The sequence below is a fragment of the Cibotium barometz genome, chromosome 25 (genome assembly GCF_041138505.1).
Source record: "Cibotium barometz isolate CiBa-2024 chromosome 25, ASM4113850v1, whole genome shotgun sequence".
Lineage (NCBI taxonomy): Eukaryota > Viridiplantae > Streptophyta > Polypodiopsida > Cyatheales > Cibotiaceae > Cibotium > Cibotium barometz.
The window spans coordinates 15884237-15906152 of record NC_141070.1 but is presented as its reverse complement, the minus strand read 5'-3'; the positions used below and the strand labels follow the sequence as shown (position 1 = coordinate 15906152).

At 44.2% G+C, this 21916-nt stretch overlaps 1 protein-coding gene across 2 annotated transcripts in view; it reads right to left on the bottom strand.

The window, feature by feature from the left end:
• Positions 1-1215: 1215 nt before the first annotated feature.
• Positions 1216-21916, bottom strand: part of LOC147624299 (putative pectin methylesterase CGR3) — a 47790-nt gene continuing 27089 nt past the window's right edge. For both annotated transcript variants that reach the window (XM_086819268.1, XM_086819267.1), the window contains exon 8: positions 1216-1433. In XM_086819268.1, the coding sequence (XP_086675394.1) occupies positions 1430-1433 (4 nt within the window). In that variant the 3' untranslated portion in view covers positions 1216-1429. The remainder of the gene's footprint in view (positions 1434-21916) is intronic.

The following is a 21916-nucleotide window of genomic DNA, read 5'->3' as shown; positions in this document are numbered from 1 at the left end:
ATATTGTCCACCTTTTTTGTTCAAGACCAACCTTGGACAATGGTGATTGCAACTATGTGTACTGCACTTAAAACACTTTTTTGGAAGATGGCAATGTATACGTTGGGATTTGCTTCTTGGAAAGTTGCAAGGGAAGATACTGGGTTGTCCTTTCACTACGGGACTGATTGCTGATTGGAAAAAAGTCGACTAGTACTTGCATTGGTTTGGAAAATCTTCAAAGATAGGTAACTCACTAAGATTAGAGAGCATTCATTGCAACAAATTTTTTCTAGAACCTATAGTAATTGTAGTTCAAGAGGCAAGGAAAGCCTATTTTCTTTCCACTAAAAATATATGACTTATCCAAGATGTTGTCTCTTCGGATGGTAGAATCCTCACATTCCCGCATGTATAGAGGATGTGGAATTCGGGCATGTAGTCTTGTTTGGCAAAAAATTAGAGCTTTGTTGAAGCAATTTGGATAAGACAACTAAGTGGTGGAAACAAAATCTCCAAAAGATTTGGACTAATAAACTGTTGTTAAAGCAACAAGTTTTCCTTGTGCGATGTTTGGTTGGAGTGTTACCTATTGCTAAAACTCTAGCCAAATGAATGATAGCTTTTGCCTCTTGTTTTAGATGCTCAAAAGATTCTCATTTACTATGGACTTGTTTGGCTACCAAAGATTTCTTGCTTAGATTATTTGTTTCTTTGGCTATTAGATTTCCAAGATGTTGCTTCTCCAAGCATTTCTAGATCTTTGGGAGATATCACTAAAGACTGACTAATTATGTAGGTTTCCTTGCTTGGACACACTTTTGGGCTCTTTGGACACAATTGCTTGATTTTTCACTACTACACAGATTAACAAGTACTTATATTTTTGATAGTCTTTGCACCAATCTCTATAGGATTGCCATAGACTAGAAGAGATGGACCAACTAGACTTGTTTTTCCACTGCTTTTGCTCTTGAAGAAGTTTCCCTCACTTTTGAGGGCATCTTTCCTCGTATAATGAAGTAACAGAATATCAAAAAAAAGAAGAAAAGATTGTGGGTGCTTAGTGGGGGGGGGGGGGGGGGGTAGGCTTGAAGCTTGGACTAAATAGGAGGCACTGCTTGGATTGAATTACAAGTGAGGCTCTAACTACAAGCCCTACTACTCGAACAACAGCATTACTAGAGTAGCCACACGAGGTGATACTTAGAGAGAGAGAGAGAGAGAGAGAGCCCATTACTTATTACATAGCTTCTTACCTTTAAAATTTGAAAAGTAAGGGGGCAAAAATAGGCAAAACTTTGTTTCTGTGTAATGTAATGATATACACTACTTGCAAAGAACTAGTTTAGGCATTTTTAAGAACTACAATGAATTTAATCAATCAACTCATTCTAGAAAATGAATATGGTCCCCAACTTTGCAAACGCTATCCTTCACTTTAGAGACTTTACCTGACAAGTTGAAAAGGAAAAACGTCAAACCTTTGGACTCCGAAAATTGTAACACATCATTGCTATTTTCTAAAAGTCATAAAAATGGCAAGCAAACACTGTAATTTTGGTGTTGGCATTACATCAAACATTTAAATGATTATAAAGGAAAAAATGTGGATGTCAAGTGAGACATCATCAAACAAAAACCCCCAATGCATGTTTAAAGTTTGCAACAAAGGAGCCTTTATTGAGAAATATATAATATATATTTAGGTGGGGCAGCATGCTGCAATAGCCACTGGGGGCTACCAATTTGAGTTTTACACATTCTTTTGAAATGCACTTTGAGTGAATACTCCCAAAGCATGCAACATCATCCCTTGTCCCTCTAAAATCACTTATTTCCTTGATCACTCTTAGGGTAATAGCCATGAAGGCTAGTATTACAGAGAAAACACACACACACACAGAGGATAACCCATCAAGCAAATGCATCGTTTAAGATAGAAAGAAATAGAATGAACCAGCTGATTGCAACTTGGATGAAGACTTCCATAAACATTTGCATGTTTAGCAACAATCTTCACAAAGCTTCAAATCATCAACTCCAGGCATAGCATAGACTACGTGGTATGACATCCCCACTCATGTCATTATTGTTGGGTATTTCTGAGTTAGTTGGTGTGAACACCCTCTTAGGGTGTGAACAGCCCTTATAAGGTCTAGGTCAAAAGACAAGATTTTATAGGCATCTTGATGCCTATAAAATCATGTGCTTAGGAGGTTCTATTAACATGGGACACCATTTGAGTTGTGCAACATATTTCACTTCAGGCATCATTATCATGGCTTGAGCTTCCATCTTATCTCTCCACTTACACTCTACTCCTACACACCTAACATGGCTATCTTTGAGGGGGCACTGCTCCGCTGACCAACGCCCATTCACCGGCGCTTCTACTGTGGGGAGGACCACCGCCAACAGCTATTGGAGCTTTCCTTCACCTAAGCCAACCTTCTCCCATGCCCAAAATAGCAAGGAGGTGCAGATTTCAAGCTTTAACTTCAGTAGCTATTAGGAAGTCTCCTAGTTAAGTTCTCATTCAGCATGGGTTATAAAGATTTGTTCTCAAGTAGAGATTAGGTCATCTAAGCCAATCTTCCTTCATGCCCGGAGTAGCTGAAAAGTATACATTTCAGCCCCCACTTCAGTAACAAGTTTCCTCTTCTATTTTCACCCAACGTTTGCTTGCAGACAAAGATTCTCACGGAGCTTTGAGTTGTCAAGGAGATGATAAGATTCTCTCTTCAGTTTTCAGCCTTAAATGTAGAATACGTGTGCCTATGTGCTAGAGTTTTCAAAAAGATAGAAAGAGTGCTGTAGAATCACACAAACAGCACACATGAGTCCTAAACTATTTTCCATATTATGTACAAGAAGAAAGTAATACAACTGAATCTCTGGTACAAAAGATGGCTTGAGTATACAAATGGCTATTCGCAGCCCAACACTGCCGAAGATCTCCCTGGCCAGTCCACGCGTATAGAGAAACGCTCTGTAGACGCCTAGTGCTGAGAAATACATATGAATATCCCCAAGTGTTGGTCAACCTCTCTATGGCTATTGGCCTGTTCTAGGACTTCTCCACGACTTCATATCTACTGGCAGACTTCTTGTACAATTGTCGACAACCATGTGGCACATGTGCCTGTCAAGATGGCTGCACCTGCTGCCCGCCTGTCTGCCAAGACACCTGCACATGCTATCTAACACTGCTACGCCCACATATGCCCTAAGGTCAGGTGTGTTACATTCTCCCTAATTGCATTCCACCTGTCCTCAGCTGCACGATGTCCATATACAGTGCCCTTTATAAAGATCTATGGAGAGCTCACCCACAGTACCCAAGATCCTGAACCTAGTCAGACCACTTTGCGTCTTGTGTGAAGGCTCACATTCTGTCCTCAATGCGTCAGCACAAAGACCTGCAAAGAAACCTGCGGCAGATGACCAACTCTCGCTTGATGTGCAACACTTTTTGGTTATCCAACCGTTCATGAAGAAACACTGCCAACCGCTGAGTATTCTCCAGTAATCCATGGAAAAACACTACAAAGAATGGCCCGGCAAAACTCCACTATCCACACTTCAACCACTAATGCATCTGTGTTGAGATGGATGGCACCAACTCAAATGCACCTTTAAGGAAGAAAGCAAAAAAAATACCTAGATGTCTAGACCACCATCTCCCTGTGGAACATACTGCAAGTAATATCTCCACTAATACACCGAAGGAAAAACTCCGACTACTGTTGGTATAGTCTCCAAGAGATCCGTGCGCTGTGAAGACACACCCATTACGTATCCTCCCAAGGTGAAGACAAATCCGATGACGTGCTCTTGTGGAGCCTCCATGACACTAGACACTACATAAACTCCACCCAATGCAAAAGGCAAATGAGAAGAGTCCTCTTGTACTAGCCTTGAAACTGAAGTAACCGCCATTGAGACTGAAGATTCTCCACCTAGTGCAGATTATGAAGACTCTTCCTAAGAGACCTGGACAAAACTTCCTCCATCCATACATGATGCGATGAAGCATCCAGGGCGGCACCTGTGAGGCCATACCAAATAAAGCTGAAAAACATCGGAATCACATGCTGCTGCCGGCGTGTAAGCCATCTCATGGGTCCAGTTGCTAAGAACTTCTCTGTCCATCTTTCCATTGAATTTGGGAGGCTTCAAAAGCTTCAATACGAAGTTCGTTCCGTACAAGGCATGGAGGAAGAACTCGACAAACTGGTAGTCCTCCAACGTCGACACGGTAATGACAAGTGAGAACTGTCTGGATAATCGAGTGGAGAGGGACTAGAGAAGGGAGACCGTGAGTTAAGCATGTCGACATCTCTCTTGTGGATTGTGTGCAGGTGTAGAATGATGATTGCAGGAGTGGAAGTCAAGCTCATCCTATACATCCTCACCTACATCCAAAGGAGTGAAAAAACCCTCCTCCGAGAATTTTCGCCACTTTGTCCTCGGAATCATCACAATCGCTGCACCTTTGCTGAGAAGCACGAGCCTCGGTAGATGCCAAATTCAAAACACTCGATGCTCGTGGTGCTAACTCTATGCTATTGAAACAAGTAGTCGTGGCAGCCATAATTGCCTCCATACAGGAAAACACTTCCAGAAGTGTTGTTGAATCCATAACAAGTAGCCCAACACCAAAGATAAAGAATGATGGTGAGAGTTGCAGCCCTTCACACTGATGAAGTAAGGGAGGCACCAATACACTAAAAAGAACCAAATAGTGACTTTTTCCAAACCCAAACCTGTGCACTACTACAAACCTAGGGGCTCTACCCTATTCAAGAAGTTAATGCACATGGGTGCAAGAAAAGAAAACATTTGCAAGTTCACTAGGCTCTGATACCAATTATAGAACACTTGTGCCTATGAGCTAGGGTTTTCAAAGGGATAGAAAAGTTTGCTGCGGAATCACACAGACAACACACACACGAGTCCTAAACTACTGTCTGAATTATGTACAAGAAGAAAGTAATACAACTGAATGTGTTACTGCTACAATGCATAACACAAACCATACTTGCTGTGTAAAACAGTATTTTTCCCAGCCCTAAAAAGGGGATTTTTCTGGGTATTTTTGGTTTTATTTGGGGATTTTGTGTCTTTGCTGCTGCTGGCCGACAGCCTTTAGGCTGACCGATCAGCTGTCCCCCATAGTATATATAGCTTTGCCTTATCATTCATCATTGGTGTACCATATCATTGATCATATCCAGTACCACTTCATATGGTGCTGCTGCTTCTGCTGGGCTCTACAAGTCGCTTCATCATCCTCGCTTGACAAGACAGCACATCAGCGTTTTCTGTTCTGGCCATATCACGAGACAGCAGCCCACCCTCTGCTACAAGCCACACCGTGGGACAGCAGTCCTCTCTGCTACATCAGTGCTTACATCAGCACTTCATCATCACATCATTGGCATTTTACATCAGCTGTTACATCTGCTACATTTAGCGCTTACCTCAGGGCTTACATCAGCGTTTACATCAGCATATCAGCGTTTTCTCCACAGCTCATGGGACAACAGCCTTCTCTGCTATACATAGAGCACTTCAGCGTTTTTCCTCAGCTCTCACCATCGGGACAGCAGCCCACTCTCTGCTACATCATACCATCGGGACGGCAGCCCACTCTTTGCTTATCTTTACCATCAACACCACATCAAGTATGCAGCACCTGTGTCACCAGAGCTTGCACCACTCAGGACGGCAGCCCTCTCTGCTCCTTACCACTTTAGGTACGCAGCACCCATGTCACCAGAGCTTGCATCACTCGGGACGACAATCCTCTTTGCTCCTCACCACCCCTCAGGTACGTAGCACCCTTGTCACCAAAGCTTGCACCCCTCAGGTACGTAGCACCCTTGTCATCAGAGATTGCACCCTTCAGGTCTAGCAACACCCTTGTCATCAGAGCTTGCACCACCACCTCCACCACTCGGGACGGCAACCCTCTCTGCTCTTCATCTACCACCTTCGGTACAACAGCACCCTTGTCACCAGAGCCAGCATCAGCCCACTCTCTGCTACATCATACCATCAGGACGGCAGCCCACTCTTTGCTTATCTTCACCATCAACACCACATCAAGTACGCGTAACGCAGCACTTGTATCACCAGAGCTTGCACCACTCAGGACGGCAGCCCTCTCTGCTCCTTACCACTTAAGGTACGCAGCACCCGTGTCACCAGAGCTTGCACCACTCGGGATGACAGTCCTCTCTGCTCCTCACCACCCCTCAGGTACGTAGCACCCTTGTCACCAAAGCTTGCACCCCTCGGGTATGTGACACCCTTGTCATCAGAGATTGCACCCTTCAGGTCTAGCAACACCCTTGTCATCAAAGCTTGCACCACCACCTCCACCACTCGGGACGGCAGCCCTCTCTGCTCTTCATCTACCACCTTAGGTACAACAGCACCCTTGTCACCAGAGCCTACATCACCTCATCTTCCGTTGCCACTACCACCTCGGAGTGCCTCTGAATCCACCGACACGAGCCTTCGACACCGACCACCTCTTGGAGTGCTTTGGCTCACATCGACGCAAGCCTTTGTCACAGACCGTGCCTTAGCTCCGACATCATCTCTACTTCTGCACTAGTCTTTCTACTCACAGTCACCTCACGTTAGAGGGCTCTTGTACATATGCTCACTCACCATTATGTATAGACCCGCTGTAACTTGTGGCGGCGCCCGGGGGACTAGGGCCTTTGACACACTTGTTGATACCATCAATGCATATTAAAACATTTAAACATGGCCACAACCTTAACACATATCCATCATCACGTTGCATAAAACATAAAAGCTGGACAAAACATCCACAAATATTGAAAATGGAGCTTGCACGTGTGACACCGCATAGAGGTCAGAATGGGCCGACCCCCCCCCCCCCCCCCCCGGAATATTTTATTACCCAAGGAGAATAATATGATGTACAAGCTTTGAGGGCCTTACTCTCCCCACGGGAGATGCCGGATTATCCATATACAAATGCCATAACACAGCCCAACATGAGGCAACCAAGCCGGAAAATAGGCTGTAGAAATGCCGAGCCAACAATATAATCCATATACTGAAACTCACGGTCGGTGCCCGAGGGACTAGGGTCTTTGTTAATACCATCAACGCATATTAAAACACTTAAACATGGCCATAGCCTTAACACATCCATCATCACTTTGCATAAAACATAAAAGCTGGACAAAACATCCACAAATGCTGAAAATGGATCTTGCACATGTGACACCACATAGAGGCCGGAATGGGCCGACCCCCCCCCTTGGAATATTTTATTACCCAAGGAGAATAATATCATGTACAAGCTTTGAGGGCCTTACTCTCCCCACGGGAGATGCCGGATTATCCATATACAAATGCCATAACACAGCCCAACACGAGGCTACCAAGCCGGAACATAGACGGTAGAAATGCCGAGCCAACAACATAATCCATATATCTTCGTGTGGGTACTGATTCTTCCCCAAAAACCATGAGTCTTCATGCAATAGAGCTGGTACAACAAGTACAACTCTCCATTCAGCCGGTACAGCAAGTACACTGGCTGGTACAGCCGGTATAATGGCTGGTACAACAAGTACAATGGTAGGTACAACCGGTACGGTGGCTAGTATAGCAAGTACGATGGCTGGTACAGCAAGTACAAATGCTGGTATAGCATGTACAGTGACTAGTACAAGTACAGTAGCTGATACATCAAGTACAAAAGTTGTACAATCGGTACAATGGGTGGTACAACAAGTACAAGGACTTGTACAGCCAATACAATGCCTGGTATAGCATGTACAAAGGCTGGTACAACAAGTACAATGGCTACAAATCATAATAAATGATTAAATACCCTTGCCTTCAGTATTTCTTCGCGATAAAAGCCTCCAAAACAGTCCCCAACAACCGGTATTCTTCATGGGCAGCCTTCAAGAGAGAGAGAAAGAGAGTAGCCATCATTAGGGCAGCCTGTAATGGTGGTAGAGGCTAGTGTGCAGCAAGAGAGCCTCTATTAATGAAGAGAGAGGGCTCCAATTTATAGATTTGGGCCTCCCATGAGCTAAAATGGCAAGAGAAGGCTACAATGACAAGTGGAGAGCCACACAATAGCTGAAGTGACAAGTGTGAGGTCACTTGTGTAACGCGCGGAAGAGCCTGATGCTCTGATACCAATGTAACGCGCGGAAGCTCTGGGTAGTCTTCTTTCAGCCCTAAACACTCTTGAAGACCTCCTGATGCAAAAACGCACCATGATGCAAAAACGCAGGTAGAGAGAGAGTAGAGAGAGAGAGTGAGAAGTGCTGGAATTTCAGTATATACTATGTACAAAAAAGGTACAAATCTGTACAGCCATGGGCTGCCTTCATAAAAAGGTAATAAACCCTAAAATCTGCCCCCTATGGGACCCCTAGTGACTCACACCCCTAGTGGGTGGAATGACCAAAACAAGGAGCACTTGGTGGCTTTTATAGGGTCTTGGACAAGTTGGGAGCTGGCCGACTGCTGGTCGGCCAGTATTAATTCATTAAATGCTCTATTAATTCAGCCGACTGAGGATTCCTCTTGGATCTTGATGCGCATGCTGCCTACACCTTGCTGACGTCAGCCGACAGCTCTCTTCTGGCAGCCAGCACCCTCTGTCCTGCAGCCGACAGCCCCTCTGACCCATGCTTTGCTCCAAGTCCTGCTCCATGTCCATCTTCTACTGGTTCATAGTCTTTATCTGCTTGCCTCTTCTGGATCTAGCCCTAGAAATGTCCATGGCATCTGTGATGCACATGACATCCCCCTCTGCTAAACTTGATGACGGGAATCCAATCTGCTCTTGGATGACTGTCATCATCCCAATCCTGTTCCGAAGTCCCTCTGTCATCATCCAGCCCTGGCAAACCTTTTTCTCTGAAAATCCGATCTGTTCTCCAAACCACTCTGTCTCTGATGAAGATCTATGCATCTGGTCTTCCTCTAGTCCACAATCCATTCCTGCCCTGACTCTGAACACCGTCTTGGTCTTCGTTCCTGGAACTGAGTCTGGCACTCTCACATCACCCTTGGAGGATCAACCTCCCTTGGGACCGTTCCCTTAGAACCCATCTGGCTCACGGAACTGCCATCCCCATCTGGCACTGTGGAACACCACCAACAAACCTCCTGGGAGTTCTTCCCGATCTGTGTTCTTGCTTTGGGCTTCGAATCCGTGTACTTTCCTGTACCTTGGACCTGTACACCATCATATGGGACTGAATCAGTGTTTAGCTTGGCTGAGCCTGATGCTCTGATACCAATGTAACGCGCGGAAGCTCTGGGTAGTCTTCTTTCAGCCCTAAACACTCTTGAAGACCTCCTGATGCAAAAACGCACCATGATGCAAAAACGCAGGTAGAGAGAGAGTAGAGAGAGAGAGTGAGAAGTGCTGGAATTTCAGTATATACTATGTACAAAAAAGGTACAAATCTGTACAGCCATGGGCTGCCTTCATAAAAAGGTAATAAACCCTAAAATCTGCCCCCTATGGGACCCCTAGTGACTCACACCCCTAGTGGGTGGAATGACCAAAACAAGGAGCACTTGGTGGCTTTTATAGGGTCTTGGACAAGTTGGGAGCTGGCCGACTGCTGGTCGGCCAGTATTAATTCATTAAATGCTCTATTAATTCAGCCGACTGAGGGTTCCTCTTGGATCTTGATGCGCATGCTGCCTACACCTTGCTGACGTCAGCCGACAGCTCTCTTCTGGCAGCCAGCACCCTCTGTCCTGCAGCCGACAGCCCCTCTGACCCATGCTTTGCTCCAAGTCCTGCTCCATGTCCATCTTCTACTGGTTCATAGTCTTTATCTGCTTGCCTCTTCTGGATCTAGCCCTAGAAATGTCCATGGCATCTGTGATGCACATGACAACTTGTCTCACTTTGATCCACTTTCTAATAAGTGTCAAGCCACTTGTCTCACTTTGGTCCACTTTCTTGCCACATGTCCCAATCTAAGAGATGGGTCCTTTGAACTTTCATAAACTTTCTCTCTAAAAATATCCCAACTGGTAGACATTCTGTCATAGGCACTTTGCCAACTCTTGGTATCTGCTCAATTCCAAATGTAATGAGGCGAACAGAATTTCCATCGAAGTTGGGCCAAAAATAGCAACTCTCCTAAATTTTAGGAGTGTGGTCCTTTGTATTCTAGGATAATCCCCCATTCCCAAAACTTGGTACTTTCCAAATATTTAGACATCCTGGAGTCCACCAGACCCCTTTCATATTGGGAAATGTCGAGGCTGGTGACATCCTCCCTAGCTTCTTAAAAGTTGTCCGCAACTTTAAGCTTCAAGCCATATATTCAAGATATAATCATGTCCCATCAAGTGGCCGAGACGAGACAGTCTCAAAAATCCAATATAACTGAAGAATCCATGTCCCAAAGAAATGGGTGAGACAAAACAGTCCCATAAGTCCAGATATCATAATCATGTCCCAAGTAAATGGGTAGGACAAAATAAGTCTCCTACCAACAAGACATTAGTCCACATGACCCTCAGCATAGACATAAGTTCCGTGCCAACCAGGCATCATGTCCACTTTACCACTTGCACTCCGTGTTGGTACTCTGACCACACACCTTGGATGAGAGGTGGGCTCAAGTAACAAGATAAAACAATCACTTGCACGCATAGATAACCTGGTGTTCCATAAGCATTTCTGCTACACATAGTTTATAGGCATTTCGGCCACCAACTCACACTACCCTCTCAAGTGCCCATGTTCCCTTCCATCTGCTCTCTATTGTTCCACCCAGATATGGTAGAAACAATCTTCAAGAGAGCACGTAGGACAAGAGAACACTACACATGGTATGTTGTGCTTGACACTACCCTCTCAAGTGCCTATGTTCCCTTCCATCTACTCTCTATTGTTCCACCCACACATGGTAGAAACAATCTTCAAGAGAGCATGTAGGACAAAAGAACACTACACAACGTATGTGAACCATGAGTTCCGTAAGTCCAATGCATCCCAAATAAAGGGAGCCATAAAGAATAATCCATAAACCTGAGGATAGATCCAAAGAAGTCCAAGAATCCATAGACCTGTATACCATAATCCTTGTATACCATAACTCTTACCACATACTCCGTGCTAACCACACACCTTGGAGTAGAAGTGGACTTTTATCCATAAAAGCATCATATCCATGAGATATCCAACTATTTCTTCTCTATAAATTGGGAAAGATTAGTCCCAAGAAAGAAATCTCCATAGATATAATCCATCCCAATAAAGGGAGCCATAAACAATGTTTCCCTGAAACCATCTCAAGGCAAACAACAACACCTTTCTCCTTGCATGGCTATACAAGGGTTAGTGAACATCAAAAACGTTTCATAGTAAATAGCAAAAGCACCAACTTTGCAAACTCGAAGTATACTTAGCTTTTCTTTGCTAGGTTAGTCATGAAGCCAAAAGAAATATCTCGTCACCATATCCTTAAGATATCCTGAGATCTATCTCCATATAGCTTGCGTGTAAGCTTGATAATATAATCCACAATATCCATATGGAAAGAGTTCTAGACGTGTGCACATAAAGCCAACTCCATACTTCCAAGAGAAATTTTGTGAATTCATAAATCCTTAGATCAACAAGCTGTCTACTGCTCATGCTCATGCTTCATAGGCTCTAAAATGGCTGGCCATGCTTAATAGCAATGATGGTAAGAGTGGTCCCCACTTGTGATCTTTTCTCTTCCTTATTGATAGAAGGCAGCCTCCGCTTCCAAGAAAGCCTATGCTCTGATACCAATGAAACTCGCGGCGCGTGCCCGGGGGACTAGGGTATTTGACACACTTGTTGATACCATCAATGCATATTAAAACACTTAAACATGGCCATAGCCTTAACACATCCATCATCACTTTGCATAAAACATAAAAGCTGGACAAAACATCCACAAATGCTGAAAATGGATCTTGCACATGTGACACCGCATAGAGGCCGGAATGGGCCGACCCTCCCCTTGGAGTATTTTATTACCCAAGGAGAATAATATCATGTACAAGCTTTGAGGGCCTTACTCTCCCCACGGGAGATGCCGGATTATCCATATACAAATGCCATAACACAGCCCAACACGAGGCTACCATGCCAGAACATAGGCTGTAGAAATGCCGAGTCAACAACATTATCCATATACCTCCGTGTGGGTACTGATTCTTCCCCAAAAACCATGGGTCTTCATGCAATAGAGCTGGTACAGCAAGTACAACTCTCCATTCAGCCGGTACAACAGGTACAATGGCTGTACAGTAGGTACAACAAGTACAAATACTGGTACAACATGTACAATGACTAGTATAGCAGGTATAGTGGCTGGTACATCAAGTACAGAAGCTGTACAACCGGTACAATGGATAGTACAGTAAGTACAACAAGTACAAGGACTGGTACAACCAATACAATGGCTGGTACAGCAAATACAAAGACTGGTACAACAAGTACAATGGCTACAAATCATAATAAATGATTAAATACCCTTGCCTTGAGTATTTCTTCACGATGGAAGCCTCCAAAACAGTCCCCAACAGCCGGTATTCATCATGGGCAGCCTTCAAGAGTGAGAAAGAGAGTAGCCATCATTAGGGTAGCCTGTAACGGTGGTAGTGGCTAGTGTGCAGCAAGAGAACCTCTATTAATGAAGAGAGAGGGCTCCAATTTATAGATTTGGGCCTCCCATGAGCTAAAATGGCAAGAGAAGGCTACAATGACAAGTGGAGAGCCACACAATAGCTGAAGTGACAAGTGTGAGGCCACTTGCCTCACTTTGATCCACTTTCTAACAAGTGTCAGGCCACTTCTCTCACTTTGGTCCACTTTCTTGCCACATGTCCCAATCTAAGAGATGGGTCCTTTCATAAACTTTATCTCTAAAAATATCCCAACAGGTAGACATTCTGTCATAGGCACTTTGCCAACTCTCAATTCTAGATGTAATGACGCGAACAGAATTTCCATCGGAGTCGGGCCAAAAATAGTAAACTCTCCTAAATTTTAGGAGTGTGGTCCTTTGTATTCGAGGATAATCCCCCATTCCCAAAGCTTGTACTTTCCAAATACTTAGACATCCTGGAGTCCACCAGACCCCTTTCATATTGGGAAATGTCGAGGCTGGTGACATATACCTCCGTGTGGATACTGATTCTTCCCCAAAAACCACGGGTCTTCATGCAATAGAGCTGGTACAGCAAGTACAACTCTCCATTCAGCCGGTATAACAAGGTATAACAGGTACAGTGGCTGGTACAACCGGTACAGTGGCCGGTATAGCAAGTACAAAAGCTCGTATAACAAGTACCATAGCTAGAAATCATAATAAATGATTAAATACCCTTGCCTTCAGTATTTCTTCACGATGGAAGCCTCCAAAATAGTCCCCAACAGCCGGTATTCTTCATGGGCAGCCTTCAAGAGAGAGAGAAAGAGAGTAGCCATCATGAGGGCAGCCTGTAACGGTGGTAGAGGCTAGTGTGCAGCAAGAGAGCCTCAATTAATGAATAGAGAGGGCTCCAATTTATAGATTTGGGCCTCCCATGAGCTAAAATGGCAAGAGAAGGCTACAATGACAATGACAAGTGGAGAGCCACACAATAGCTGAAGTGACAAGTGTGAGGCCACTTGTCTTACTTTGATCCACTTTCTAACAAGTGTCAGGCCACTTGTCTCACTTTGGTCCACTTTCTTGTCACATGTCCCAATCTAAGAGATGGGTCCTTTCATAAACTTTCTCTCTAAAAATATCCCACTTGGTAGACATTCTGTCATAGGCACTTTGCCAACTCTTGGTATCTGCTCAATTCGAGATGTAATGACGCGAACAGAATTTCCATCGGAGTCAGGCCAAAAATAGCAACTCTCCTAAATTTTAGGAGTGTGGTCCTTTGTATTCTAGGATAATCCCCCATTCCCAAAGCTTGTACTTTCCAAATATTTAGACATCCTGGAGTCCACCAGACCCCTTTCATACTGGGAAATGTCCAGGCTGGTGACACTCACTCACATATTTCATGCTGTGTTGTGTTGCTCTAGTCTCTTGTGTCCTTTTGCCCTCACATGGTATCGGAGCTATCGTGAGCAAAGGGATTGAAGACCTCAAGAGCACACAGCATGGATTGTAGACACCTCCACTCCCGGAGGACTGATTCTTCTCACCATAAGTTGATTCTCCAAACTCTGATATGGACCACACACGGAATGGGACTTCTTACTCAAAGGAGAGCACCGTTCAACATCTTACTTTGGGAGACGATCAACCCATGTACATCCACTCATCCTCACCACCTTAGCCATCACGATCGCCCTCTCTGACTTTATCAGATTTTGCTTCTAAAGGGGGATACATTCCTTCTACCAATGTGTCAGTGTGGGACCCTGCCATCCATCGTCTTCTCTCATGGTCCCCTTTTTGGCCTAAGAGGGGGGGTGTGAAAAGAGTATTTTTCCCAGCCCTAAAAAGGGGATTTTCTGGGTATTTTTGGTTTTATTTGGGAATTTTGTGTCTGCTGCTGCTGGCCGACAGCTTTAGGCTGACGGACCAGCCCCCCATAGTATATATAGCTTTGCCTTATCATTCATCATTGGTGTATCATATCATTGATCATATCCAGTACCACTTCATATGATGCTGCTGCTGCTGCCAGGCTCTACACAACGTCGCTTCATCATCCTCCCCTGACAGGACAACACATCAGCGTTTGCTCTTCTGGCCACATCACACGACAGCAGCCCACTCTCTGCTACAGGCCACACCGTGGGACAACCCTCCTCTCTGCCACATCAGCGCTCACAACAGCACTTCATCATCACATCATCAGTGTTTTACATCAGCTGTTACATCTGCTACATTCAGGGCTTACATCAGGGTTTACATCCGCGTTTACATCAGCCTATCATCAAGTCTTACATTAGATCAGCGCTTACCTCAGGGCTTACATCAGTGTTTACATCAGCATATCAGCATTTTCTCCACAGCTCATGGGACAGCAGCCCTCTCTCTGCTACATCATACCATTGGGACGACAGCCCACTCTCTGCTTATCTTCACCATCAACACCCCATCAAGTATGCAGCACCCGTGTCACCAGAGCTTGCACCACTCAGGACGGTAGCCCTCTCTGCTCCTCACTACCCCTCAGGTACGCAACACCCTTGTCACCAAAGCTTGCACCCCTCAGGTACGCAGCACCCTTGTCATCAGAGCCTGCACACTTTAGGTCTAGCAACACCCTTGTCATCAGAGCTTGCACCACCACCACCACCACTCGGGACGGCAGCCCTCTTTGCTCTTCATCTACCACCTCAGATATGGCAACACCCTTGTCACCAGAGCCTACATCACCTCATCTTCTGCTGCCACTACCACCTCGGAGTGCCTCTACATCCACCGACGTGAGCCTTCGACACCGACCACCTCTCGGAGTGCTTTGCCTCACATCGACGCGAGCCTTCATCACCGACCATGCTTCAGCTCCGACATGATCTCTACTTCTACACTAGTCTTTCTACTCAGAGTCACCTAACATCAGAGGGCTCTTGTACATATGTTCACTCACCGTTATATATAGACTCACTCACATATTTCATGCTGTGTTGTGTTGCTCTGATCTCTCGTACATCTGGTCCTTTCGCCCTTTTGCCCTCACATTGCTGTTCCAAAGCTTTATAGGGCTGAAACCTGCTCTATTGGGACTGCTTAATGTTGGTACTGCTTACTATTGATCCATGTATGTGAAGAATGGCCCTAGCCCTCTTTCATATAGGGATTTTGATGGTAGGTCGTATGCAGACAACCTTTTCACATCCCAAAATAGTCATTAAACATGGTCATATTATGTCCAACTTGTCTTTGCATGTCTTGGGCACCTCCAAGAGTCTATAGGGCTATGAAATTGCCCCAATCAGTATACTCTTCGTCAAATCTTTAAACGCAATTCCTGTCAATGTTGTGCTCGCAACATAAGATGAGAAACATATGAAGCTAACATCTCCATAGCCTAGTTGGTAATCGCCTAACCACCACTTGAGAGCACTGGGAAAGACAAATAGAGCATTACGAGAAAGAGTTTGAAGGACAAAGAGAGAAATTAGTAACAGCTGAAGAAGCATGGCAGCAAGAACAACAGGATGCAAGGCTTCGGGAAGAGCAAAGAAGAGCCAAATCATCAAGATGGTGCATGATGAAGTACATGCATGGGTAAGAGCCAGAGCAAAGTCCTGTAGGGTTGAGGAGCAACTCAAGACCAAGAGCGTTGATACAAGTTTCCAAGGCAAAAGACGTTATCACAGAAGAGGAGATTCTCGATAAGTGTTTTATTGCCAGGGTTGCAAACACTCAAACTCGAATCCAACCCACACCAAAACGAGATTTTGAACTAGAAGGCTTGTAGGTGGATCTCTCCGGATCCCAAGAGGAGGAGGAGGTCATCCTATTAGTTCCCAAAAAGCTTCAATAGAGCCTATCCGAATATGATAAGGAGGAGCATACGAGTATCGATCCAAAGAGCTTGGATAACGAGCTGGTGGATATGGAGCAGAGCCTACTCATGGACATGAACTTGAATTGGAGCAAAAATGCATGATTTGCGTGCATCACCCATGTGAGTCCCACACGGACATGCTTCCTACTTGTAGTTGCCTTCTAGGCAAATTACAAGGCAGAGAATGGCCTTATTTGGGCACTTGGGCAGCCCAATAGGCACCCAGAGATGCCGAGGATGTGGACTAATAATTGAGACACAAGTTGAACACAATTAAGGGCCTTTTTTATGACTTTTTGGTGGCATGAACGCCCTAACCAAGCTGAACCCAATTTGCTCTCACTTCCCTAAATAAAGGCAGGTCGAGGGTCATTCTTGAGCATTCAGATACGGGAAAAGACCAAGGGCTAAAGAACCAAGACCAAGGGCAATAGCAACCAAGGCGTCTGGATCACAACAGAAGCTATGAATCAACAAAGAGGGAGCAGCCCTCCTGTGCATTAGAGCATGCACAAGTGGAAGACAGTTGGTACTCCTTTGTATGCATCAGTAGATAGGTATGCATAAGCAAGATCTAAGTCAAGATCCAAGGTCATCATTGTATATTTTGCAATATACAGTAGATTAGGGTTAAATCTCTTGTCTTCTGTATGTTTGCAAAATCAATAGGATTAGCATTAATCTCTCATGTGCTTAGCATTAATCTCTCATGTTTGAGTCTTCCTCTACGTCACTCATGTGACAAGAGTGCCACTCTCAGTGATGCTCAGAATGCCCCTACTACTCCACCTCGTCCTCCATGAAAGTTGTGGTCAATTATTGAGTTAAAGTTTGAAACTCTTTGAGCCCTGAGCCCATGCTGCAAAATCACCATCTGAGTATTAAGTTGGCTAATGTCACATGTACCAATTAATTTGGTGGCGTGTGGACACAATCAAGCAGTTTAGGGACAGGTTTGGAAAAGTTTTGGTCCACTTCTGAGCCGCCAAAGCACAAGAGGACTAGCCTAGAAAAGAAGACAAGGATTGGGCAATCTTTATCTGAGTATCAACGCATTAGGTGACTTTCAATACATTACTTTTGGGCTTGCAAAAGGATGGCTGACAAGAGTTACTTGGAAAAAGAATTTGCCTAAAAATACACTTCTTCATTTCCCATGCAAAACACCTACAAGACTTTCTGAAGCAACCAAGAGAGAGAAGGTCAAGTGAAGAAAGTAAGAAGCACTAAAGCAACAAGTACATCCAATCATATGCATCAATAGCTTATTGAACATCAAATAGAAGTTCATATCAAGCCCAGGATAGCTTAATTTACATAACCATTACTAGGCCAAATTTGAGTTATGTTATTCAAACATCATTGTAAATATTCATGATTGCTTATGCACTTAATACATTCACCAGATTAGGTGAATCTTATCCTCTTCTCTTAGTGTGTAATCACTTTATGCATCTCAATCAGCATTAATTATATATATACCTAGATGAATTCAGGAAAATGCCCAAACTCATCACATAGAAAAGTGCAGTTTATAACTTCATGGCAGTCATCCACTAGATTATAAACCATCAACTTCATAGCATTAATTATAGCTCGTAATAATCAACACACTTCCATTTCAGCAAGTAACATTGGTATCAAAGCATCAATGGTTTGTGTAACATAGCTTGGGTCTATCCTCTATGCCACAACTAGGAATGCGCAACGCCTCCACAAGGCACAATGAGGAATAGTGGTCGGGAGTAATGGCTAGGGGCATAGTTCAAAGCTTAAGAGTCATGCATGAAGCTTAGATTCTTTGCCATAGTTGCTAGGGAGAGTCTAGGCAAGCCTGGGTCTAGGTAGCGGGTAGCAAGATCTGCATTGTTCTTAATGGCAAACATGGCGAGATTTCTCGAGACTTTTTCCAAGGACCAGAAGAGACTTGAGAGCAAACAATCAAGGATATGATCTCTATGATGTGCCCAAAGGATTAGTAAGGATTCGAGTGGGATGACTTGTTCACTGTTGGGACAGCCACAACCATAGCAAGAGAGAGAGAGGGTGTGTTAGGGTTTCGGCTCACAACCAAAACATAGATGCAGATAGACAAAGTACACAAAAGGTGAGAGTGAGAATCAGTGGAGGTGATGGAGTCAACCATCCACAATGTTAAACAAGTGAATGAGGGCCTGATTGTAAATGCTGGCTTCAAAAGGTTCACCAATGTCATCGATGTTAAGCCATAAACCTAGTTTTACTGGAGTAAAAGTAACTTGCACTCTTCCGTGTGAAACCTTTTCAGCAATGTGGTATTTGCTAAAAATTCAGTTCAGCCCATGCTCAGCTTGTATAAAAGTCATGATACAAGCTCATAGGACATGTTTAATGGGCTTTACCCATAGCCATTAGTGGGGATTCAATTCAGCCAGCCCCTATTCAAAATATGCCACTCGTTGGACGGAAGACATATGGAACAGCCAGCAAATCAGCCACCTTCTATGGAAGATGTTGTTAGGGAAGAGCAAACAGCCATACAAGGAGCCAAATCTTTGCCTAGATGGTTGTTGAAAACCTTGCAAGATAGCAAAATTTCAGCTCCACTGATAGGAAGAACAAGGGCTAGTTCCAGCCATGCATTGAATGTGCAGCATGGGGAGTTTGCATTTGCCATGGGGTGTCTTTTTGATTCAAAAGAGCCTTCTTCTTAAGAAGAAGCATAGGAGAATGAGCACTACGTGCAAGCCATGCAAGATGAGATTTCTTCTATCATGAATAATAATACATTGGAGCTTGTAGACTTGCCAAAGGGCAAGAATGTCATTGGAACAAAGTGGGTGTATAAAGTCAAAAGAAAAGCTGATGGTACCATCGATAGGTACAAGGCAAGACTTATCGCGAAAGGCTATTCTCAGAAAAAGGGAATAGATTATGAGGAGACTTTTGCTCTACTTCTAGGATGCCTACGATCCATTCAGTGATCGCATTGGTTACAAGCTGCACATAAAGGATGGAAAGTGCATCAGCTGGACATCACAACTGCATTCTTGAATGGGGATTTGCCTAGCGAGGAGCATAAAGTATGCAAGCTACACAACACATTGTATGGTTTGAAACAAACTCCAAGAGCTTGGTATGATGAAATGCATGCTCATTTGACTATGCCAATAGTCCAGCCGTACCACCTTGTATGTAAAGAAAACTAGTGCCAATATTCTCATAGTCATCTTGTATGTAGATGACATGCTCATAACATGGACTTGTGAAGAAAAACTTTCAGATTTCAAGACTGATTTGAAAGCTGAATTTGATATGTTAGATTTAGCGCCTTAACACTACTATCTTGGCATTCAATTTATGCATAGAGATGATGGCATTGTCATGCAGCAAACTAAGTACATAAAGAGTTCTCTACTAACAAAAATCCGGCGTGTCATTGGATTATAGAGACGGTACACCCAAATGTACGCATATAATCCACTTTTCGCTTTCTGTTGTACCCAGCCTCAAATGTTGATATGGTCTTCAAAGCTTCTGTTGGGCACTTGTTCAACACATGGGTTGCACACATGATGGCTTCCATCAAAAAGGTCTGAGGCAACTTTTGTAATGTCACCATACATCTCGCTATCTCCACGAGAGACCTGTTCTTTCTCTTAGCTACACCATTCTGTTGTAGTGTGTAAGGCAAAATGCACTGATGTTTGATGCCCTTCTGAAGCATATAATCCTTGAATGTATTAGACATGTAGTCGTCTTCCTCTCTATCTGAGCAGAGTGTCTGTACATTACATCCAAACATATTTTCAACCATTGCCACAAAGTGTTGAAAGCATGTAAACACATCTGCTTTTGCTTTCAAAGGATATACCCAAGCAAACCTTGAGTAATCATCAATGAATGTGACAAAGTAAAGATGCCTCCCCATGGATGGTGTCTGCATCGGACCACAAAATTGCTAGAGACTCAAGAAGCGGCATATTATGAACCATATGATGCTTCTGCAAAAGCATCAAATTTCCGAAACGAGCATGCCATAGTTTTGCATCATGCATTGCAGGGGCAGCCACTATATGTGCATCATATGAACACTTGTTATAGCTGTCCAGCTTATACAAGCCATTGCATCGTGTTCCAGAAGTGACTACGGCATAACCCTTTGAAGGGTCCTTGATTAAACACCTCTTATTTGCAAATTCAACTACCAAACCTTGATCAGTTATGGCTAAGACAAAGAGCAGATTTTTCTTTATCCCTGGAACATACAATACATTTACCATGCATACAATTGCACCATTGGTTGCAACAAGCATGAAATAGCCTATCCCTTTCAATGGGTAAGTAGAATGATCTACACATGATTTAGTACGGCCATTAGAAGCATAAACCAAGTGCTGAAATACATCTTTGCAAGAAGTGATATGGCTCAAAGCACCACTATCAAACTACCAAATTACATCCTTTATGTGGGATGCAATCAAAGACATATCCTGTTTTGTAACACTTGGTGTGTCACTATTGCATGTGACCAAAAATGTCTATTCCTTATGGACTACATTAGCAGGCTGCTTTGCTTTGTCATTAGAACTGTCAGCTACTACATTACCTGCTCTGCTTCTAGTGGCCAGGCTTATGACAGTAGTGACATTTGCCTCGCTGGCATCCCCTCTAGAAGAGAGCCGTCCATGACCAGCCTTATTGGACTGGTGTCCTCCACGCTTAAAGCTCTTTGTTTTCCCTTTTTCCTTGGCTGAAAATGTCCTATCACCACCACGGTTGCTCTTGTTTGTTCTTCCTGCAAGAGCAAACCCACCAACTCTTCAAAAGTGACAGGTTCAACACCTCCTCTCATAGAGAGATTGAGAGAGGTGTCAAAGCCCAAATACGAGGGAGGCAAAGAATGCAAAGTATTGGTGACCAATTGTTTGTCTGGGATAACCCCATCAATGAACCTGCGAATCTTTCACTTTGGTGAGGTGATCTGCCATAGAATCACCCTCGTCCATAGAAAGAGTATCCGATTGTCTCTTCAAGTAAGCAACCCTTGCCTCGTTGCGTACCTGGTACATTGCTTCCAAAGTGTCCCATGCAAGCTTTGTTGTCTTGCATGCGGAGTGATAGACATTTTGACAGAAAGGGCTATCAAAGGCATGGCCTGTGCATCCCTGGAATCCCATCTTTTTTGCTCGTGTAGGAGCAAGATGGTGTGCCTCAGCTCCTGGGGCTCTTTGAGAAGCTCCCCTCTAAGGTGTTGCTGGCTACAAGGTAGGTAGGGCGTGTGTCATCACCACACACAATGCCCCAAAGCCCTTTGGCTACCACCAGATTCCGAATCATGAAACTCCACAAGGAGTAGTTTGATCCATCTAGCTTATCCGCTGGGTTAGCACACCAAATACAT